Source organism: Heterocephalus glaber, unplaced genomic scaffold, assembly GCF_053883595.1.
Source record: "Heterocephalus glaber isolate CG9 unplaced genomic scaffold, H.glaber_assembly_v1.0 deba00001497, whole genome shotgun sequence".
NCBI lineage: Eukaryota > Metazoa > Chordata > Mammalia > Rodentia > Bathyergidae > Heterocephalus > Heterocephalus glaber.
The window spans coordinates 11,626,500-11,646,624 of record NW_028258320.1 but is presented as its reverse complement, the minus strand read 5'-3'; the positions used below and the strand labels follow the sequence as shown (position 1 = coordinate 11,646,624).

Here is a 20,125-nt window from a genome sequence, read left to right as displayed (position 1 = left end):
ATATATATATATATATATATATATATATCTCAAATCATTTGGGAAATTGGAGCAACTGATTTCAATCTTGAAAGCACAGTTCACTTAGAACTGAAATATGTGTTGCTAAACATAAAATCTATCCACATGAAATGGGATAGCAGGGCTCAACCCAAGAGGGAAATGTTTGTATCGGGGGCCCTTTGAGGGGTGTTTAATAAGCTGCACTGCATTTTTCTGGGCATCTCTTGCTGAACTCTGTTCAGGTTGGAGGATAAGGACACGGTTAAGGAGAAGTTATTTTTTCCCTTCTCCAACACTCATATATAACCACTGGGAAACATTTAGCGATCTCTTTTTCAATCATCATAAAGCTTACTTATCTACTGTTTGGGGAAACAATCAACGACTGGTAATTCAATTGAAACTGATATTGTTTTAAAGGAAACTTTTATCTACTCAAGACAAATATGATAGGTGTGTATTTCTCTCTTCCTCCTTCCATTTTTGGTAAGTGTCATGTACCATTCTCCAAACAGTTAAGGAAAAACAACGACTCATAGGCAACTAGTTTATACTCACAAGCATGGTAATTACAATTGTGTCTGGCAGGCTGATGGGACTTCATTAACTAGAGCAAACAAGTAAGAACCATCCAGGACTTCAGCTCACGCTACGCCCAGATGTATCACACCAGTGGTAAGAGGGCCCTCTAACCACACAGGTTCACACAAAATTGCTCTCTGTTGGAACTATGTTCGAACCAATTTTCAGAGAATATATCTGCACTGCAGCTTGTGGGCTATGTTAGGGGACAGCTCAGGGAAACTCCAAATCTCAAACCTTATCACCTTGCCGGAACTTTTCATTTCTTCTGGGCTTTAAAATATATGCTGCTGGAGTCCCACACAACTAGACATGCACACTTTTACTTCAAGATACATGTAGGAGACCCAGTTGTGTGTTCCATGTTGAGTATACATCAGCCCAGTTCACTGACACAGAGACAGGGTAATAGTGGTTGCTCCCAGTTGGTCAGATTCAATGACCACAGACTGTGGTCCACCAGTCATATTACCAAGGATTTGTTTAGCCTGAATCCATCTCACTAATTTTAGAAATGGAATTTTAAGATATATTTTACACATATGGAAAATATTAGTCACATGGAATAGGAAGGAGAGAACTGGTCTAGGAAAGATAACATCGGATATCTGGTTCTGGGAGCAAGCCATGTCACTTTCTGGTACACTTCAGGACAAGTCATGCCTACATCACAGCATGCCTTCACCACAAGATAAAAGGACTCAAAGGCCAAAAGCCAACAGCAGAGGTGCAACCACTGTGGACCTTTGAAGATGCAAAGTGTTGCAGTAACTTCTCGCAGTTGGATCATATCAATAATACCAAACTGACAGGAAGCCACCTCTATTTATACACATCTACTCAAAAAAGTCACAGAGGATCTGATATTTGAAGGAGGTATACACAAATACACACACAAACACACACAATTACAAACACGTGACAGTGATCACAACCACTTAAAAGGTGACAAGTAGGCATCTCAGTAGTATATTTTCAACAATACTCTTTTAGATAACACATTACTGAAAAACTATGCTGGAAATTTTAACTAAAAGTTTTTTTTAAGTCATTGATGATGAATTAATCATGCTTCATGCAACATAAAACAGCAGCAAAACAGAGTGAAGTCACATGGTGAAAACTGAGGCACTTTATATTATGAAATATGCCCAAACACACTAAGAGGGAAAAACCATGAGTTCATCCCAATAAACAGTATTCATCCAGGAAATCAAGTGTGATGATATGGCAATTTAACAGCAGTGTTCTAAGTCTTTACTGAGCACTGCTCAAAGCATTAAATATTCAAAATGAGGTAACCAAAATAGGTATGAGGAAAAACAGAACTATAAGGGCTTGGTCTCTGTTTTGTGGATAAAGGGCAGAAACTCTGCTCTACAAAGGGGAAACTGGACACAGGGAGGAGGAAGTCCCTGGGAATGTGGACATGAGATGTAGACAAAATGGCATTCGCATCTGGTGAACACCAAGACACATTAGGACAATACATGAACAGACATGAAAGGCTAGAAAGAAGCATCCTCCTTTTCGGCTTTAATAGTATTTGTTACCATTATTGGTGCCATGATTAAAAACAGGGTTATGCCTTTCCTTTTTTTAGGTTTCCTGCAAAGAAGTTAGTGCGTCATCCAAAAGAACCAACAAATCAAACAAGAACAGCAGTAGGCTAATTTCAGTTTTATGCAGTCTAGTTGGAGAGGGGAGATATATATATATATATATATATATATATATATGTGTGTGTGTGTGTGTGTGTGTGTGTGTGTGTGTATTAGACAAGGGAATGAGATTATATATACATATATATAATCTCTCTCTTCTTGAATTCTTGGCAAATGGTTAGTCCTGTGGTTAGGAGTGAAGACAGAGGGTGGAGTTGGAAGGGAAGTTAACGAAGAGTGCATACCGCTTTCGGCTTCTGCAAAACGACAAGAAAAGAATTTAAAATCAAACAATTTGATAATAAATTGATTGACACCGGAAGGAAAGAAGGAATAAAACCTTTGTTTCAAATCATTTCAAGGATGCACGTGCAAACAAGGTTTTTCCACAAAGCATGAAAACATTGTCATGGGGTGAAACCAATGACAAAGGAGGTAGTTAAACACAGGTTGAAGGCAAGAGGGTGGGAAGGAGAAATGGCTGCCTCTGAATTTAACACCTGGTCAGTTATAAAATGTGAGTGGAAAAGAAATGGGAACGTTGTAAATGCAGAAAAAAATTAAAATCGTTTTCTCAGAAAAGATCGAAACGTTATTTATTTTTAACACATATTATGTCTGATAAATCTTGCGTTTTCTCTGGGGCATGATCCACATTCCCTCAAACACACCTTTTTCCACAAGAACCAATGTGCTTCCACACTGAGACCAAGCCACATTTGAGGATTAAAGCTGGCAGTTGCACACAGAAAGCCAAAAGAAAGCCAAACAAGTTTTTTTCCTCCTTGTCTAAGAAAAGAAAAATCCGAAAATTGTACCTACAAATATGGCTTTGTTGAAAATCTCAGATTTGTGAATCAATGATAAAGCCCATCACAGAAAAGATGTTGTCTACAGAGAGTATACTCAGTTCGTTTTCTTAGAATGGGGACAGTGGACCCATGCTGAACCATTAACTGTCTTTCCCTCTCTTTCCCTGTGACCAGAAGGTGGCAAATGGGAGACCACTGGTCCAGGTTCTTGGTGCAGATATCTGCCATAAAATTATTCCACAATGGTCCACTTACTGTTTAGCATTAGCATCACCTACATCTTGAAACAAACTCTTTTTAGAGATGCACGAAAGTGATAGAGAACACAAGTTACACAAAGATTTACTGATTTAGCAACACAAAGAATATCATTTGCAAAAACCCAAGTTACAAAATTCCCCACCCAGACACAGGTGAGGAATGGCCAAAAAAAAAAAAAAGGTGAACAAACCGTAATCCTAGAAAAGTCCCCCCCTTATCTGTTGAACAGCAAATAGCCTGGTCTCTCTCAGCTTTTTGCAAATAATATTCTTCACTTTGTCAACATGGAAAAGAAAAATGTAGTATACTTATATACCTATTTGCTCACTGCTACGGCCATGTTCAACACGTGGCCACCAAATCTACCATGGCGTCTTCCTTTTGGTTGATTTGGATTTCAAAGTAGCTTACCATTTGATCAGATTGACTTTGTGTGCAATCTGATCTGGTGGGCAAGGTAAGAGAAAACACTGGATTGACCTGCTCACAATCCAGTGTTTTGAGTTGGTTGGTTGGTTTTGTTGTCATCCACATAAGCTGTCCAATTGGAAGTCTGTCTTTATCAGATCATTCACTCAGATAATGAAAACTCCTTAAATGATGATAGCAGGAAACTTCTAGCCTTGCCCTGCATTCTGCTCAGCTATGAAGGTGTGTGCCAGGGGTTGTCTGAACTCTAAGCTTGTTGATCTGAAGGAACAAGTGATATTCCAGGGAAGGAATAGACTGCATTTATCATTTCCTAAAACAAATGCTGGAGCATCTCTCAACTAGCTCTCTTCCTTCCCCAGCTATTGATAAAAACTGGGGAGCAAAGAATCATCTCTATTTGATCTATTACCTACACAGCTCTCCATCAAAAAAAAAAAATTCCTCGTTAACATGATGCTGCCCTCCTTCAACGGTGAACCCTCATATTGACTGGGGTGTTATCTATTTCAACCAGACACCCTCCCTCATCAGTCTGATGTGCACATAATTAAGTACAAAATAAATAAATAAATGAAGAGAGCTCCTGCCTGTGAGCTCAGCTCTCCTGGCTAATTTACATGAATCCGAGATTCTGCCACCTGGATTTTGGCAGCACTGGGAGAAGCACATATGGTGTACAATAGGCTGCTTGTAATTTGGTTATCAAGAGAGCTGGTGTCTCCCACCATGGCTCTGCATCAGGCCCACTGTAAAGGAGGCCAGAGAGTCCACCTGGTTTTTGCCTGCTGCAGTACAAAGGGGTTGTAAGACAGGCTCTGTCATAGGTTCAGCACTTAGAGAATGAAAAGCTCAGGTGGGCACAACTGGATGGAGATACTTGAGTGGCTGATTCCTCTTCTCTGGGGAAATCCTCTCTGAATGCCCACTGGGGCTTGAAATGCCAGGCTGGTCTGGGACGGAGGCTGCCATGTCTGGTTGAGCATGCCTTAAAATGTACCCTAGAGTCAGGGAGATGCTGTACCCAGTTCCAAGCAAATAAATCATGTGCAAAACAGGGGAAGTGGACTGGATATTTCCACAATGGGCTTTCACATCATAAACATCAACAGGCCACTGAGTCACAGCAAGCTTACTTACCGGCTCTCTCGGTTGGCGGACTTGTACTCAATGGCTATCATTAGGAGCTTGAGCTTCACAAAACACAGCCTGCAAATGAGATGGAGAAGCCTTCCAGTCAGTGCTTCTGGTCGAATAGTCATGTAACGAACACTGTTACAACCTTTCGGTTTCCTATCAGTCGTTATCCAAGGGAATCTTCATTCTACCAACCCAGTGCCAAGGGGTGCAAGGTGGGTACCTCCCAGTCTTCCCCATTAAATCTGCTTTCTCACAAATGATAAGGTGCTGGATGTTCAGAGTGTAAACTGCACTCAGACCTGGATGTCTAAACACAGACCCCAAGCAGGGATTTGTGCCTAGGGATTTACACCAGGACAGATTCATTAGTTACTTAGTCAGGTAGTAAAATGTTAACTACAGAGGGAGAGAGAGATTTGGAGCAGCTGGACCTGCTATTTGGATTCTATTTCGGTCTTTTGTACGAATGGCTCATATTGTTGTTCCAAGCAGACCCCTGTGTGCTTGCAATGGTGGTAATAATACTTAGCCTCTGTGTAAGTGCCCGGCACATGACTACGGCTTCGTCACTCTGGGCTCCATCCAAGCTATCTCTCCTCATCTGCCTGGTGCTCTCCACTGCGGGTCAGACTGTTTGGAGGCTGGCTTGCTCTTGCCTCCCTGCCTTCATTACTGCCCAGTCCCCGCCCACAAGGCCTTCTCTCCTCCTGACCATCCTCCCTGGCAATGTCACATCTTCCAAGCAGTAGGTCTGCTCCAGCTCCTGCTACCCTCCGACTTTTATTTCCACAACTCCTCCAGGACCTGGCCTGGAGCTGCATCATTTAGCCCTTAGCCAACTTCACCTTGGCTATGGTTGCTTCCTATTGTTTCTTGTTTCCTGTGTCTGCCCTTTCCCCTCTTCAACCAGAACAACTTCTTTAAGAGTTCTGGACTTGTTTGAATTCCCATAGTACATAATGAATGGATCCATCCATACAGAGAAGCTCAATTAACAAATGATTTCTACTTGCTAGGTTTCAATTCCAAGAAAACAATAAGAAGTACAGTAAAATACTTATGCATAAAGATGTTCAAGGTAGTGTTATTTATAAAGAGTAGAAAAATCTAAAGCAACCTAAGTAAATTGGTAATACAGTAATAAAGCAATGGTAATATGGCATTAGACAGCATTCAAAATGACTTATTACAGAATATTTCAAGATATTAATAACAAATATTACATAATAAGACACAAACATGTAAATATGAAGCAATTTAATGAAAAATATATTAACATATTGGTAGAAATAAAAGCTCACATAAAAATAAATCTTGTACATCATATATTATAAGTTCCTTCAGTGAACATATCTTAAGGACTGTTCGGATAATGACACATTGTTTAACTGGTAGATTGAAAAAGGAACATGTGGTTATTTAGTTTCAGAACGATAAGGGCAATAAGGTACTGCATGAAAGGGCAATGTCCTCTTTGATGGGCCAATCTATTCCTCAAGATACCTCTGAGAGAGAGAGAGTACCCTAGTTGTTCAGACTTCTACTGAGAGCTCTATTGTACAGGTAGTAAAACTAAGGCTCAGAAAATCCAAATAATTTGCCCAGTGGTTAGATATTAGGTCCGTAGCTAATGCCTGGCAGGATATACAACATCTTCATCATCAACAAAGTCTGTTTTGCATTAGAAGAGATAGACAATCTGCAAATATACAACTGAGTAAATAATACATTTTGAAAGAATGACGAATGTTATGCAGAAAATAAAACTCAGTCAGGTAGTAAAATGGAGAGGATAAAGAGTAATGTGTCACCTATGACAGTCCAGGAGGACCACTCAAAGGATGCAGAGGGTGCTGGACCATGATGGGCAAATAATGAGAAGATACAGGGAAAGAGTCTAGGGCAGTGGTGGTGAACCTATGGGCTGTGTGCTGGAGCAGGCTGTTTGTATCATTGAAAAAGGTTTGCCATCACTGGTCTATGGAGTAGAAACAGTAAATGCAAAGGCCCTGAGGCAGAAAAGGTATTTGAGAAAAAGCAATAAAACCAGCAAGGGTGGAGCTGAGAGAGCAAAGCTGAGAGTGACGGTGGGTAGGTCTGAGAGAAAGATGGGGGGCAAGATCATGAGAACCTTTCTTGGCACAGCAAGGAGTCCACAGCTTATTCCAAGTGAATAGCAGCCCTTTACCTGGTTTTAAATGGAGAACCCACAGAACCAGAGGGGCTATACTTGGAGATATATTGCTGACAAAGAAGGTACTGGTGAAGGCCTGGTGCTTTCCAGGGGGATATGAGACCCATTGCTCATTCCTATGTGTGAGATCCTGGTTCCCAGGCACTGCCTGTAACAGACAGTCAGATTTCAAAAGACCACATCCATGCAGGCATCTCTGCTTTCCCCATGATTTCCAGGTTTCCTGACTTCTGCCAGTAGACTCTAATGACCTGGGCTTTGTGCTGATTATGCAGCTTGTTGAAATACCAACACACATATCCAACCACAGCGGGAAAATGCCCTTCTTAATTTATGTCTCACAGAGTTCCACTAACATGCACCCTTTATGGGATTGTTACTTCTGGAACTTAAATTGTTTAAAACATCAGATAGCTTATCCCATGTTTATTGAACCAAATTACCAGATTAAGTAGCCACTACTTAATGTAAATAGTAGGCAAGTGCCAAAAAAATCAAGGAGAAGGTTGATCTTAACTTAGCATGGATCATGCAAAAGTCGATTTGCTCATATCCTATGAGTAACAACCATTTCAGCTTGGGACCCTGATAGCTCATGAGATCAAAGATCTTAATTGCTTCTTTGAACCTAAGAAAGGGGGAAAGTAGTCCATAGTAATGGTGAATTATTTCTTTCAAGTTACGACAATGCCAATTACCCACTGAATATAAAAAGAAAGGTACCTCTGAATGCAGGAAAGTCAATAAAATCCACGCAGTTTCATATATATATTCCTTAACCTTATAAAGGATGAACCAGTAAATCTCTTCGTCTTCTACCAGTTTTAAATCCATCATGTGCTAACTTCAAAATCTATACCTAAGAGGATTCTACACTGCTTTCTAGAAGCCTTTTTTTAAGGAACCCTTTGATCCAAAGTAAGCTGTTGGTCACTGGCCTAAGGCGAGATAAGAGAGGGACAGTGATGTAACAGTGAATATACGCAAACAGGGCCACACTACAGATTCCTAGACTCCAGTCCTTCCACACTGGCTCATCATGCCCTTCTTTGTTTTTAGTCATTAAGTTTGTTGGTACATTTTAGGTATACAGTATGATGACATTCATCATTGGGAATTTGTACCTTTACATAATATATCTTGGGTCTTATGTTTTTCCCCTTCCCCTGCCTTCCCTTCAACCCCTCCACCCCTCCCTATTTACAAAGACTTTCTTTCCATTTTTTGCTTCTCTCATATTTATTCCTTTCCCTTTTTTCCTTTTTCCTACCCCTCCCACTTTCCCTGCCCTTTCCCTTTGGACCTTTTCTTCTTATTTCACATAATCTATTACACATTTTGGTCCTCGTTTACACTTTCAGCTCCTCACACCTGAGACACTATTTGGTATTCTTATATGGAAGACAAGGTGAAGCCCGAAGGGAGCAAGGCAACTGGCTCAAAACCAAATGACTTTCACATACAAAAGCCAAACAAGGGCATCAAGTCCCAGTGCAGTATACTCTGCAGGTGTGTCTCACAAGAATAGGAAGAATGAAATGGTGGTCCCAGCCCCATGGTGATCTTAACATGCAAGCACGTTTTGTTTTATTGGCACAGTTGCTTTTTTTTACAACTAGAAATAGATATCAACTGTTGGTTTCATATAAAAACTTGCTCTCTTGCTTTCCTTGAAAAATCAGATAGGTATGGCCACACTGGAAACACAGCCCATTTGGCTAAAAGAGACTGGATCTATGAAGCACTCGCTTGCACCTTAGGGGGAGCAAATATTCTCCAAGGTGTACAGTCTTCCCCAACCCCATACTGCCTCTGACTCCTCACCCTTCACTCTTTGTTGCTAACTGCCTGTGACCTACAGGCTTCTATGTTTTTAATCTGTGCTCCAGTAGGTATCCTCTGTAATTGGCAAAATGCATTGAATGATAAACCAGGATTTAGACTGAAAGCAGCACTATAGCACCCCATGCGCGTTCTTCTCACACTTTTTCTGTTAGATCTTGAGTAAGGTGGCGGCAGAGATGTGGCCTCTAGTAGTGGGGAAGAATGGAGTGAGGCAGGTATGGTCATCGCCTCTCTTCCCTCTGGACTAACCTTCTCTAGCATAGGATGTAGGCTTTGACCCCCCTCCCCAAGGCATTTTGTAAAGTGCGAAGAGCATCCTGTCAATAAAGCCTAAATAGAAAAATGCATGCATGAAAGGGCAGCGGATCCTCATGGGTGAGAGAGTGATGGAGAAGAGACAAAGTAAAAACTAAGACCATCTAGAGGGAGTACCGGAAGCAAGTACAGGAGCTTGAAATAAGAAGCTTCTTGTCTTGTTTGTTGGAAACAGACATACTGGAAAAGAAGGACAAGGAAGGAAATAATAGTCGTTATGTGTTCTGGGAATCTAATTTTTGCCTAAATCCATTATCCAAATGCAAATCTAATTCTAAGAGACAGATAAAAATTAATCCTTGGGATCTTCTAGAGACCCTACCACATGGGTACATACCTAAGAATATTTCTTCAGGCTACCCAGAATTGCTATCCTGTGATTAAATATATACTTGTATCATTCAACACCTTTGGGGGGACAAGGCAGAAAGAGCATTAGCCATCAAACCTTTATAATTGCTTTTCTGGCTTCCCTCAGCCTATGGTGTCTCAATGTATACAGCACCAATGTGGGATCGGGAAGCAGGATGAGAATAAGGTAAACCATGAGGACAAGGCAAGATGCCCTTCACAATGTGACAAATAGGATAACATCAGCTATAAGTTAGCAAGAATTTAATTCTTGGTTCCTAAAATAAAATGTCCCAATATGTCCAATGCAGGAAGTTGTCACTGGTTGCAAAAATAATTACAGGGGAATAGAAATGACTTATTTTTTTCAAGAAAAATGCCACTTGTCACAAAAAGGTCTTAAACCAGCAATCTGCAATGAAACTGTTGTAATAACAAGTTAGATTGCTTTCCAGATAATTATTAAGTAGAGGTCTACCAAATTTGACAACGACATTATACAAAGCCTTTTTTTTTTTACTGCCAGCATCATCTGTTAACTATAGTAGTTTCAACCCAGATGTTCCTGAACAAAGGCTCTTAAGAATTAGAGTCCAACTGTTTCTACCTACCCAGAGGGAAATAAATTGTTCTTGCCATTAAATCAGCCCCCTTGACTGGAAAGATTACTTGCTGGTGTGAATTTAAACATGAAACCTGCCACAGAGTTTGCACCTCCTAATGTGCCCAGGAAGAGTCAAGAGAGATGGCATTTGGGGTGCTGAAGATGACTCACCCCCTGAGGCAGGTGGGTGAGGACAGAAGCAGCAGCTCCCATCATGCCCCCCAACCCCAGCTCCCCTCTAAACACCAGTCCCTCTCCAGGTACCCAGAGGCCCCTGGGAATGTCAGGCCCACACATTATCTGAATAGATGGGCCATAAAATCTGCACCTTGGTCTTTAGAATCAAGGGACTACAATGGAAAACATTTGCATTTAGGAGTTTTGATTTGAAATGATAGTTTCCTGAGATGAAAACATCAAGTTAAAGAAATTGTTTTGAAACCACAAGGGTTTGTAAGACTCCATACCAAGAAAACAATGTGACTTAAAATGCTTGTGGAGACATTGTTAAAGCTCTATTCTTTCATACCCTTGGTAAAGAGTGAGTGGGAAAGTTTTAGAATACCCTTACTGTCAAGCAGACACATGCACTCACAAATACACACACACACACACACACACCACACACACACACACACACACACACACCTATGCTCAGTATCTCTTCCAACACACGTAAGAGGCTTGAATTTAAAAATAACTACATACTTTATTATGGATAATTAGATTTGCCTAAAGTGTGAAGAAATGCATTTTTGCTATTATTATTAATCGGATACATGCAATGTAAGAGAAAACTATATGCTTAACCTAGCATTCACCCAAGTTCCAACTGAACTCCCCCCTGGCCCTTCTGTCAAGAATTCTGGACCTGCCTCTGTGCTAGTAGCCTGCCACTGAGCATTGCACTAGGTTTTATCATCATTGGTCAATTCACTGCCGCATAGAAGGATTACTGGCCACCTTCTTGGTGCCTACAGTAGAAATAATCATCAATACTAATACTTGTAGCTGTGTTCATATATGTTCAGTTCTAATTATAAAACTCCCTAAATAAATAGATGGACAGAGCCAGTTACATCAGAGAAAAATATTTTTTAAAAGACTGTATTTGAGCCTCTATACAAATTTTCTTAAAATGCTAATTTTTGCAGGCAGGCTAAAGAAATCTATCATATAACATTTGAGTTTGCCTGATTTCTTTCGGCTCCATGTTCAAATCTGGATATCTTTCTTGAAAAAGTAATGATTTCCCCAAATTCAAGTTAAATTAGTTATCATTTTCATTGGGTAAGAGGCTTAGCTCTCTTTTGGTACTCTTTAGAAACGTTTCCTCCTACAGCTTCTTTTGAAAGATCAGTCCAGGCAAAAAGACAAAGAATGAGAGCACGCTCTTCTGAATTCTAGGGGCACTGACTGCAGGCAGGTAGGTGGGGGATGGGGACACCCCTCCTCCCGCTGCGAGTCTGCAGCCTGCACAGCAGCAGTCACACCCACCGGGCCTGGGGACAGAACTCCTGCCCTTCAACACAGCCGAGGAAGATCCAATTGGAGTTCCCCAAGTTACCTGGGCATTAAATTCTCTGCGTCAAATCTGAATTTTAACTGCTCCATCAGCTGCAGAGGGACAGAGAGACACATCATATTTTAAATACATCTTTTGTCCTAATCCCCTCTGAGCTGTAAAACCTGATACAATTAAGCTTTTATATTTTGCAAGTGATGAATGACTGACTAATAGGCTCACTGTGAGACTCAGAGCCTGGAACATGATGTTCTTGCCACAGCCCAGCTGCTGAAACCCTGGCTTCCTCCACCTCCTCCTCCCTCCTCTCTTCTCTGCCCTGGGGCAGGGATGTGCATCCTCCTCTCTTGCCAGTTCTCAAGATAAAAACACTCACTGTTTCCCTCCACAGCATCACAGCTCAATATATACCTGATGTGTCTCTTTCTCCCAGCTAAAGGAGGGAAGGGGGTGAAACCAATTTGCTCTAATTGGAAAACCTCAAAGAGACCTGGGAGTTTGGAGAGTTCTGTGTGGCACTGTGCCGCCCAGCCTTCCATCCCAGTTCCACACTGCTTAGAAAACCAGCTTCCTTCTTTTCCCCCTGTCTGAATCTGAGCTCCTTCCAAAGCACAGAAAAAATGGCATGTCTTCCAGGAAACCTCCTTGGTCATCCCCAGCCCACAGCACCTTTCCCTCTAGCCCTCAGCACTGCTACTCCAGTTGGGTGCGTCCACCAACCACTTAGGGGTACCCATGTCTGCCTAAGGATAGGTATTCTTCCCCTTAGCCAGAATGCAAACTGTGAAGGTAGCCATTGCAGGGAAACTGAATCCTTTACTTGGTATTTACAAGTACTGTCATTCATCTTTGCACACGCACATGTTGGAACAAATCTAACTGCAGATTCCAATAGAAGTGGCACCAAGCTTGGCACAATAGTGCCAATATCGCAAGTTCATTAAATGTCTGGTCCACTGACTGATGACTGATGGACAGGAGAATTTACAAAACAGTAATTGTGACCTGGAAAATGACACAGCATATTTCTTTCTAGGTGCTTATATTCAATGAGGAGGGCAGTGGGGTGGAGGGAAACTCAAAGACTCAGCACCCCCATGTCTTTTTTTTTCTTGCACTAATCTGAATTAGACATGGGAAAGCAGTCAGTGGTTTGCCTGGCATGGCACAGTTCAGACTCATTCTTCTGACCCTAAAGATATCAGAATACCCCATATGAAGGGGGAAGGATGGGAAGGAAGCTCCCACAAAGGCCCCAATCTTAGCATGAGCTTGTAAACTGTGGCGCACCTATGATTCTACGATTCAATGACAGGGCTGGAAGTGAGAAACAAGAAGAGGTTGGGGTGGGACACTGGGATAAGATAAGGGTTTCTAGTCCTCAGACTCTGAGTCAGAATCTCTCGGCTTGCAGAGAGAAAGAGAGAAAGAGAGAGATTTCTAGGTCTAGTCCCATATCTTCTTGGCATCTAGAAATGAAGCCTAGATGTGGTTCTATTTAATAAACTCCCCAGGAGATGCATAATGAGCCAGCCTTCAACTAATGCCTACTCCAAGCTGCTCCCAATTGCACTAGACCCCAGCACAAGAAACCTGGTGACTAGTCTTTCAGTTGGCACTGGGATGGGTGCCTGTAACCTCTAAGTCTCAATGTCCTTGTTTATAAAACAAAGACAGTGAGATGAATATAAATACCACCAGATTGTTGTGAGGATAAATGAGAAAATATAGATGAAAGGTTTTTATGATTTTGAATTTTGTCTACATTCCTTTCTGGTTTGGGAACAAAGCCATATCTTCTGGTCTGATGTGGATGAGAATTGTACTGAGAAGTCAAAGCATAAAGTAGATTTGAGTCACACCCTGGGCAGGAGAGTTAGACTATGACTTGAAATTTTTAAGGAGCTAGCTTGAGGTGGGGGAGCTTTTACTTCTCCTCCCTTCCTCCAGCCCCTTCCTGTTCTTTTGGAAAAAGACCTTTAATTTTACCTACATATCTGTCCCCTTTTCTCCTCACAGAATGACTCTCCTAGCTTCTGAGAAAACTCCAAGCTCTCCCTGCAGAGATCCCACTCTGAAAAGTGGCATTCTGCCAACCAGGGAGAAGAGCAAATTTATTTCTTTTCATGCTTTAAGACGTTATTGGCTGCATATTGTTTTAGTGCAGTGCATAATTACAGAAACTGCTCTGAAAATCTGTATATTTTATCTGTGTTTTATTATACCCAGAATATTCCTCAATTCGTTTTCTTCTCCATGAACCAGCTTAAAATATATTTTGGCGTCCTTTATGTCATCTTGAAATTGAATAGCCAATTCTTACTGTAATGAAAATACTTATGCCCCAGCCCGGTGATATACAACACTACACTCTAATTACGGCTGTGCTTTAATTAACCTGAATTGAAGAGTGTTATCATTAAACTGCTGGTAACTTTGAGTTATAGCTTTTCTTTAATTTAAAGTAGAAAACACAGATAATTAAGCCTACAGATAATCAAATGCTTGAAGAGAGCTTCAATGTTTTGGGATGTTCCTAAATCTCATTAAATGTCCTTTCTTTATTGATTAGTTCCACCTCTGCTGTATCATTGCATTAAACGAATAATAGCGCTAAGTTGAGCACATTCTCACTCACATCCAAAGTTGGCTTTTTTTCTTTTTCTTTTTTTATTCCAGAAGCTTTACTGAACAAAATACTTAATTTTCTTACAACAAGACAGGTTTGGGCGATTTTCTCCTTTGAGGGATATATTTTGAATATGAAAAGCAATCAAGGAATATATTGAAGCAGCCACACTATCCATGATAGAGTCACCTGGCTCTGCAGGTGACACTGAAGGGCAGTGAAGTTTCACGCTGCCCAGTGGGCCAGGGTTGGCCAGACTAGCCACAGGGCCAGGCCTCAGATACTGACACAAATCTAGTATAAGACAGCAAATGGGAGCCACGAAGAACTGGTAGAAATGCAGGTCCTGTGTGACAACATCACATTTCCAAGAGAGGCCAGGAATCTCATTTTTATGTGAATGTCACTATTTTGAAATAAATAGCCTTTAAGAAATTAAAGACTGTAGGGTATCTATGTGAGTCCATGTGGGTGTCCCCTCTAGAGCCTCTAGGGGGAGCAGTCCTCGCCCTTCAGGTTAGTTCTTCAATGGCCTGACTCAATTTCCAGAGAAGAGCGAGAAACCAGGAAAAGCCAGGGGGCTTTTGGAGAAGCACTTATGTAAGACACAAACACTAATCAAGCCAAGGAAACTCAATAGCCAAGAAAGGGGGCTTTACTCCACCCCTCCTAACACCCCAATACCATAAGACATACCCACCCTAGCCTCAGACCATCCCACACTGGATGGAGGAGGTTTCAACTGCCTATTTATGAAGCCAGCTTCCGCTCTAAGTGCTGACTTCTCCTGGGCTTTCTGTCCCAGGCAGGTTGAGCGCCAAGGAGAAGATCCCCTGGGTCAGTTGCAGAATCCCAGGCTCCAGTGACTCTGAATGGTTAACTTCTTCTCATGGCAGAAAGAGAAATGGCCCTCAAAAAAATGAGCATTGAAGTTACAACAGGGCATCCATTTTCAGAAAATAACTCCTTCCAAATCAATTACCTATTCACTTTTCCAGTCCATTTAGCATTTAAACTTTCGCTTAGAGACAGGGTGAGAAATTTCAGTCAACAGCCAAACCATTTCAGAGTGCTCAGGGCCTGGGCCCAGGGAGCGGCAAAGTGCACCTGCTGTGTTCCCTGACAGAGACTCCAGGTAAACAGGAAGCCACCACGCACTCCGCCTCCTCCCTGCCACACACAGAATAGAGTTGGGCGATGCAGCTGAGCCCAGCAGCCCCCAGCACCTTCCTCTCCTTTATTGAAAAGGGCGCTCAATTTTGTTTCTGTGCCTTCAGTCCTCCCTTGTCAGAGATGTGTTTGATTTGTAAGTAGTCAGGGAGGAAAATGAAATGGCTTTTCTTTCTCAGCCCAATGGAGTCTCACAGCCCCCTGATTATTCCCAGTTTTTATTGTCAAGACAGAGATTTATGAAACCTTGGCTGAGGTGTCAAAGGATCAGGTGTAGTGGTCCACCATTCTCAAGGAGTTTGTGTTCTCATAGGAAAGAAGTCTCCCGTTGACTTGAACCCAATACCTAAGATTGTAAGTGGGGAATGTGAGGGATCCTCAAGCCTCATGGTGGACGCCTGGAACCCCTGAGGCTGGGTCATCCTCCCATAGATGGTCTCTTATTCTGCCTGCAGGGACCATGACAGAATGCCCATGCCCTGATCCATCCTGCTGAGCCAGAAAAAGGAGAAATCAAACCTTGTTCTCATTATAACAAGGCAGTTGTCCATGCAGGGCTAAATTGCCAAGGACTTTTTCAAGGCCTTCTGCTGTACATTTGGTTCCACATTTCCTCAGTAAATTATAAAAGTACTTTAATGGCTTTATTTCGGTAGCTTCTCCTGATGTTGCTATGATCTGATTTAATTAGAAGACAATTAAAACTCCTTTATCCAGGGACTGGCAAGATTTGTTTTTGCCCTATTGAATCAGAAAGAGGCTGAGAGTGTATAGCTCAGTGGTATAGCATATGCTTAGTGTGCAACAGGCCCTGGATTCCACCCTTTGTACCAAAATAATAAAATAAAATAAAAATCAGATATATATGGTTTTTTGCCATCCTTCTTCATACACATGCCTACTTCTAGAAGTGTAATTCAAGAAACACAGGCTAATTGTAGCTCATAAGGTAGTGTAAATGATGGATCTAAACTCAAGATTCTCAGGCCCAAGGGAAAGCTGGAGGCCAGCAGAAATCCTCAAGGCAGGGACTATGAAATGATCCGCCTCCCTGTTCTTCATACAGGACACCCTCAGTGAAAGTCAAGGGTCCCAACTGTGCCAGCCAAAGGCAGATGGCTTCCAATGAGGGGCACCGTAAATTCCCTGCGAGTCAAAGAGCATCCAGTTAACAGCCACTTACTCACAAACAGTAGGGAAGGACAGACCCACGAAGGCACTGGAGAGATATTCTGTGTACATTTCATTGGAGACTCCTTCCAGGTAGTATTTCTGCCACGTGTCTTCCTCAATCTAAGGGAAACGAACACAGGAAGCAGGTTTAAAATACCATCGTGGTAGACTGTAAGAGGGAAACTAGAGTTACATCCTCTGGCTAGCAACTGAACACACTGGTTTGAGGATGATAACCTCACCGATCAACAACAACCATAACACCATGGAAAGCTCTCACTGACCCTAAGCTCATGGAGCTGAAGTACATCTTCTTTAAAGCAATATTTATTTTTTAATCGGTAAAGTTTCTAAAGGTATGGAGATGTGGGCCCTCATCCACAATAATGATGGACAAGTCAACTAAAACAACTTATCTGGAAAGCAATTTTGCAATTGTTTTAAAAATTTGTAAAAGTGTATACTCTTCTATTCACAATTCAATTTTAAATATTCATAGCCAAGAAATAAGTATACTATATAAGTGGACAAAGACATGTATAAGAATATCTTTTTTAATTCATGAAAAATTAGAAATAACCAGAGATGGTACACTTATGCAATGGAATACTGAGAATAAATAGAAAGTCATTATGAAACGATACATCTATATAATAATTATATAGGCCGGGGATTTAGCTCAGTGTTTTCGCCGCCTGCTGCGCAAGTGCAAGGACCCGAGTTCGATCCCCGGTACCAAAAAAAAAAAAAAATATATATATATATATATATATGTATGTATATAAAATAATTATATAAATATATATTACAAAATTAATGTATATAGCCTGATCCTATTTTTAAGTAGTTATTTGAATGTTTATAAAGCTACAAAAAAATCTAGAAAGCTCTATACCAAATATTAACAATTCAATTGTCTCAGAATGGTAGAATATTTTTTTCTCTATAGCTTTCTATATGGTACAAAGGCTTTTACAATGAGCACATATATATTACAATGAAATAGTACATTTCTACTTTGAAAAAAGAAATTTTTATACCCTACCTGGAATATTACAACATATAAAATTTACTTGCAAAGAGATCTTGCCCTAAATTTCTTTGAAAAGAAAATTTTGTGTTATTATCTATTTATTTCTTATTTGTAAGAAAATCTTTTTTGTCGATGTCTTGTTCTCTGAGTAACTACTTTGAAGATAACAATACACCGTGTATTAACTATTGTTATTCTCTTATTTTGTTATGAAATTTTCTTTTATTTTTCATAAGATAAAAGGAAAAAATATATATATCTTCTAACTAATCAAGTCCAACTGGTTTTCCTAACAACCTGCTTCATGGTAGGCATTTTGGAAGGATTTTCCATGAAAATAAATCTTTAAAAAACTATATATTGTCAGGTGTGGTGGCACACACCTGTAATTCAGCACTCTGGGAGGCGAGGGCAGGGGGATGCAAGTTTTAGCCCAGCCTAGGCAACTCAAGGACTTAGTGAGACCCTGTTTAAATATACACACTCACATACACACACACACACACACACACACACACACAAAAGGCAGGGGCGAGGGTAGGGAGTATAGCTCAGTGTGAAGGCTCTAGGTTCAATTCCCAGCATTGGGAGGGAATAAAGTCTATATAGTAAGTTACACTAAGAATGCTGAGCCACTCTGGGAGGTTGGAGATGTCACAGAACTCCCTGAAGGAAAAAGCTGTGTATCCTTGGGCATCCTTAACTACAGCTTCCCAGACTTCACTAGCTGTAAAAGCTTGGGCAAGAGAAAGATGAGAGGAGGCTGTCTAGTCAACAGGAAGTGACTCTTTACAATTTCTTGTTCTGTTCCTGTGTTAAAGACATCCTTCTGGTGGCTGATTGCACCTTGGATAAATGCAACATTTGGAGGTGAAGGAGACATGGAAACCACAGAAAAGGGCAGAACCATCATCTACTAAGTGACACACTCATGTGCAAAAGCCAGGAAGAAAAAAAATTTGGAAATATACTGAATGCTCCCTGCCTCCACACTATTTGTCTGCTTTGTGATCAGTAGGGGTGAGCTGATGCAGGTTAATCCCATTAGATTAAACTGCTTCTGACCCACTCCCACACATTAGGCATTAGCCATGCAGTGCTATCAGGTATGGGCTATTTATCTCCAAAGAGGTCTTCCTCAGAGTGGGATCTTTAAAAAAACAGCCACTCAACCATCTCTATTGCTAAATGGTATGATTTCTAAAATTAACTGCAATAACTTCAGCTAAGCATGAAGTTTTTATTTTTTCCAAATCTAAGACTGCAATCATTTTCTTCAAATGAAAGATAGTCACTGATTTTAATGAATTTGAAGTAAGTTTAATGTGCCTTAATAAAAATTTTAAAATAAAAGATAATTGGGGATATCATTATAATGAAACAGCAAATATCATAATTTGTTTTATTGGCAAATAGGACATTATGTGAAGTATTGCTAATTATAAATCCTCATAGTAGAACTTTATGGGCAAATACTATTCCTAAAGTATAAGAATTCAACCTATTCTTTTGCCTAAGACATTTCATTTATGTGTTGTTTATGTTCTGATTTAAATATTACAACTGATCTTCATAAATAATGACAATACAAATCTTTATCTTTTTGTTTGTTTTGAGACTGGCATCCCAGTGTATTCCAGGTTGGACTTGAACTCATGGTTCTTCTGCCCCAGCCTCCCAAGTACTGGTATTACAAGGGTGTACACTATGCCCAGTTACCTTCACCTTGTTCTTGATTGTTAGTGATATTTTTTAGCTAATATGGTTTTTTAAATTATGGTCAGTAGTTTCATGCCTCTAAGTTATAATGGAGTTACTCTTTCAACCAAATTTAGTGTAGGTTAATCACTAATTTTTTAAACAAGTAGAAACAAATTCTTTACAGGACAACAATATTACTCGAGTTGTTTTCAAATTTACCAGGAATTGTTCCATTGATTTGTTCATTCAACAAATATTTATTGAGCATGTTTTGTATTTTAGAACTTGTTCTAGTTGCTGATTAAATCTTCTTTTAAACTGATACTTATTTTCCCATATTTCTCCCTTTGCTGGAAAAAGCAGTAGATATATGTGGCTAAGATGTATCTGACTAAATGCATCTGACTTTCGCTGATTTTTCCACATGTCTTTTTCTGCAACTTTGCCTGTGAAGCTAATCTGAAATGCCTGAAGACTGAAAGTCAAATAACTGGGAAAAATGTACAGAACATTCTGTAAAGCAGAGTGCATCTCTCACATCCATACAAAGATGCTCCGATGTTATCTACAATGCTAGATCTAGCAACACTAAATCATCAGTACAAATGCCTAGGAGTTTAAATCTACAGTCATAACTCTCTGCTTAAGATTTCCACATCTTTAATACTATTTTCACATGGATAGCCAACTTATT

The 20,125-nt window shown here is 40.5% G+C and overlaps 1 protein-coding gene across 31 annotated transcripts in view; it reads right to left on the bottom strand.

The window, feature by feature from the left end:
- Positions 1–20,125, bottom strand: part of Kcnma1 (potassium calcium-activated channel subfamily M alpha 1) — a 732,631-nt gene that overhangs the window by 152,924 nt on the left and 559,582 nt on the right. For 17 of the 31 annotated variants that reach the window (XM_004846336.3, XM_004846337.3, XM_004846338.3 and 14 more), the window contains exons 15-17: positions 16,708–16,817; positions 4,892–4,960; positions 2,495–2,506 (exon numbers count right to left, since the gene is read on the bottom strand). In XM_004846336.3, the coding sequence (XP_004846393.1) occupies positions 2,495–2,506; positions 4,892–4,960; positions 16,708–16,817 (191 nt within the window). The remainder of the gene's footprint in view (positions 1–2,494; positions 2,507–4,891; positions 4,961–16,707; positions 16,818–20,125) is intronic. The other 14 variants (XM_013072862.3, XM_087185367.1, XM_004846339.3 and 11 more) reach the window with 1 other exon arrangement.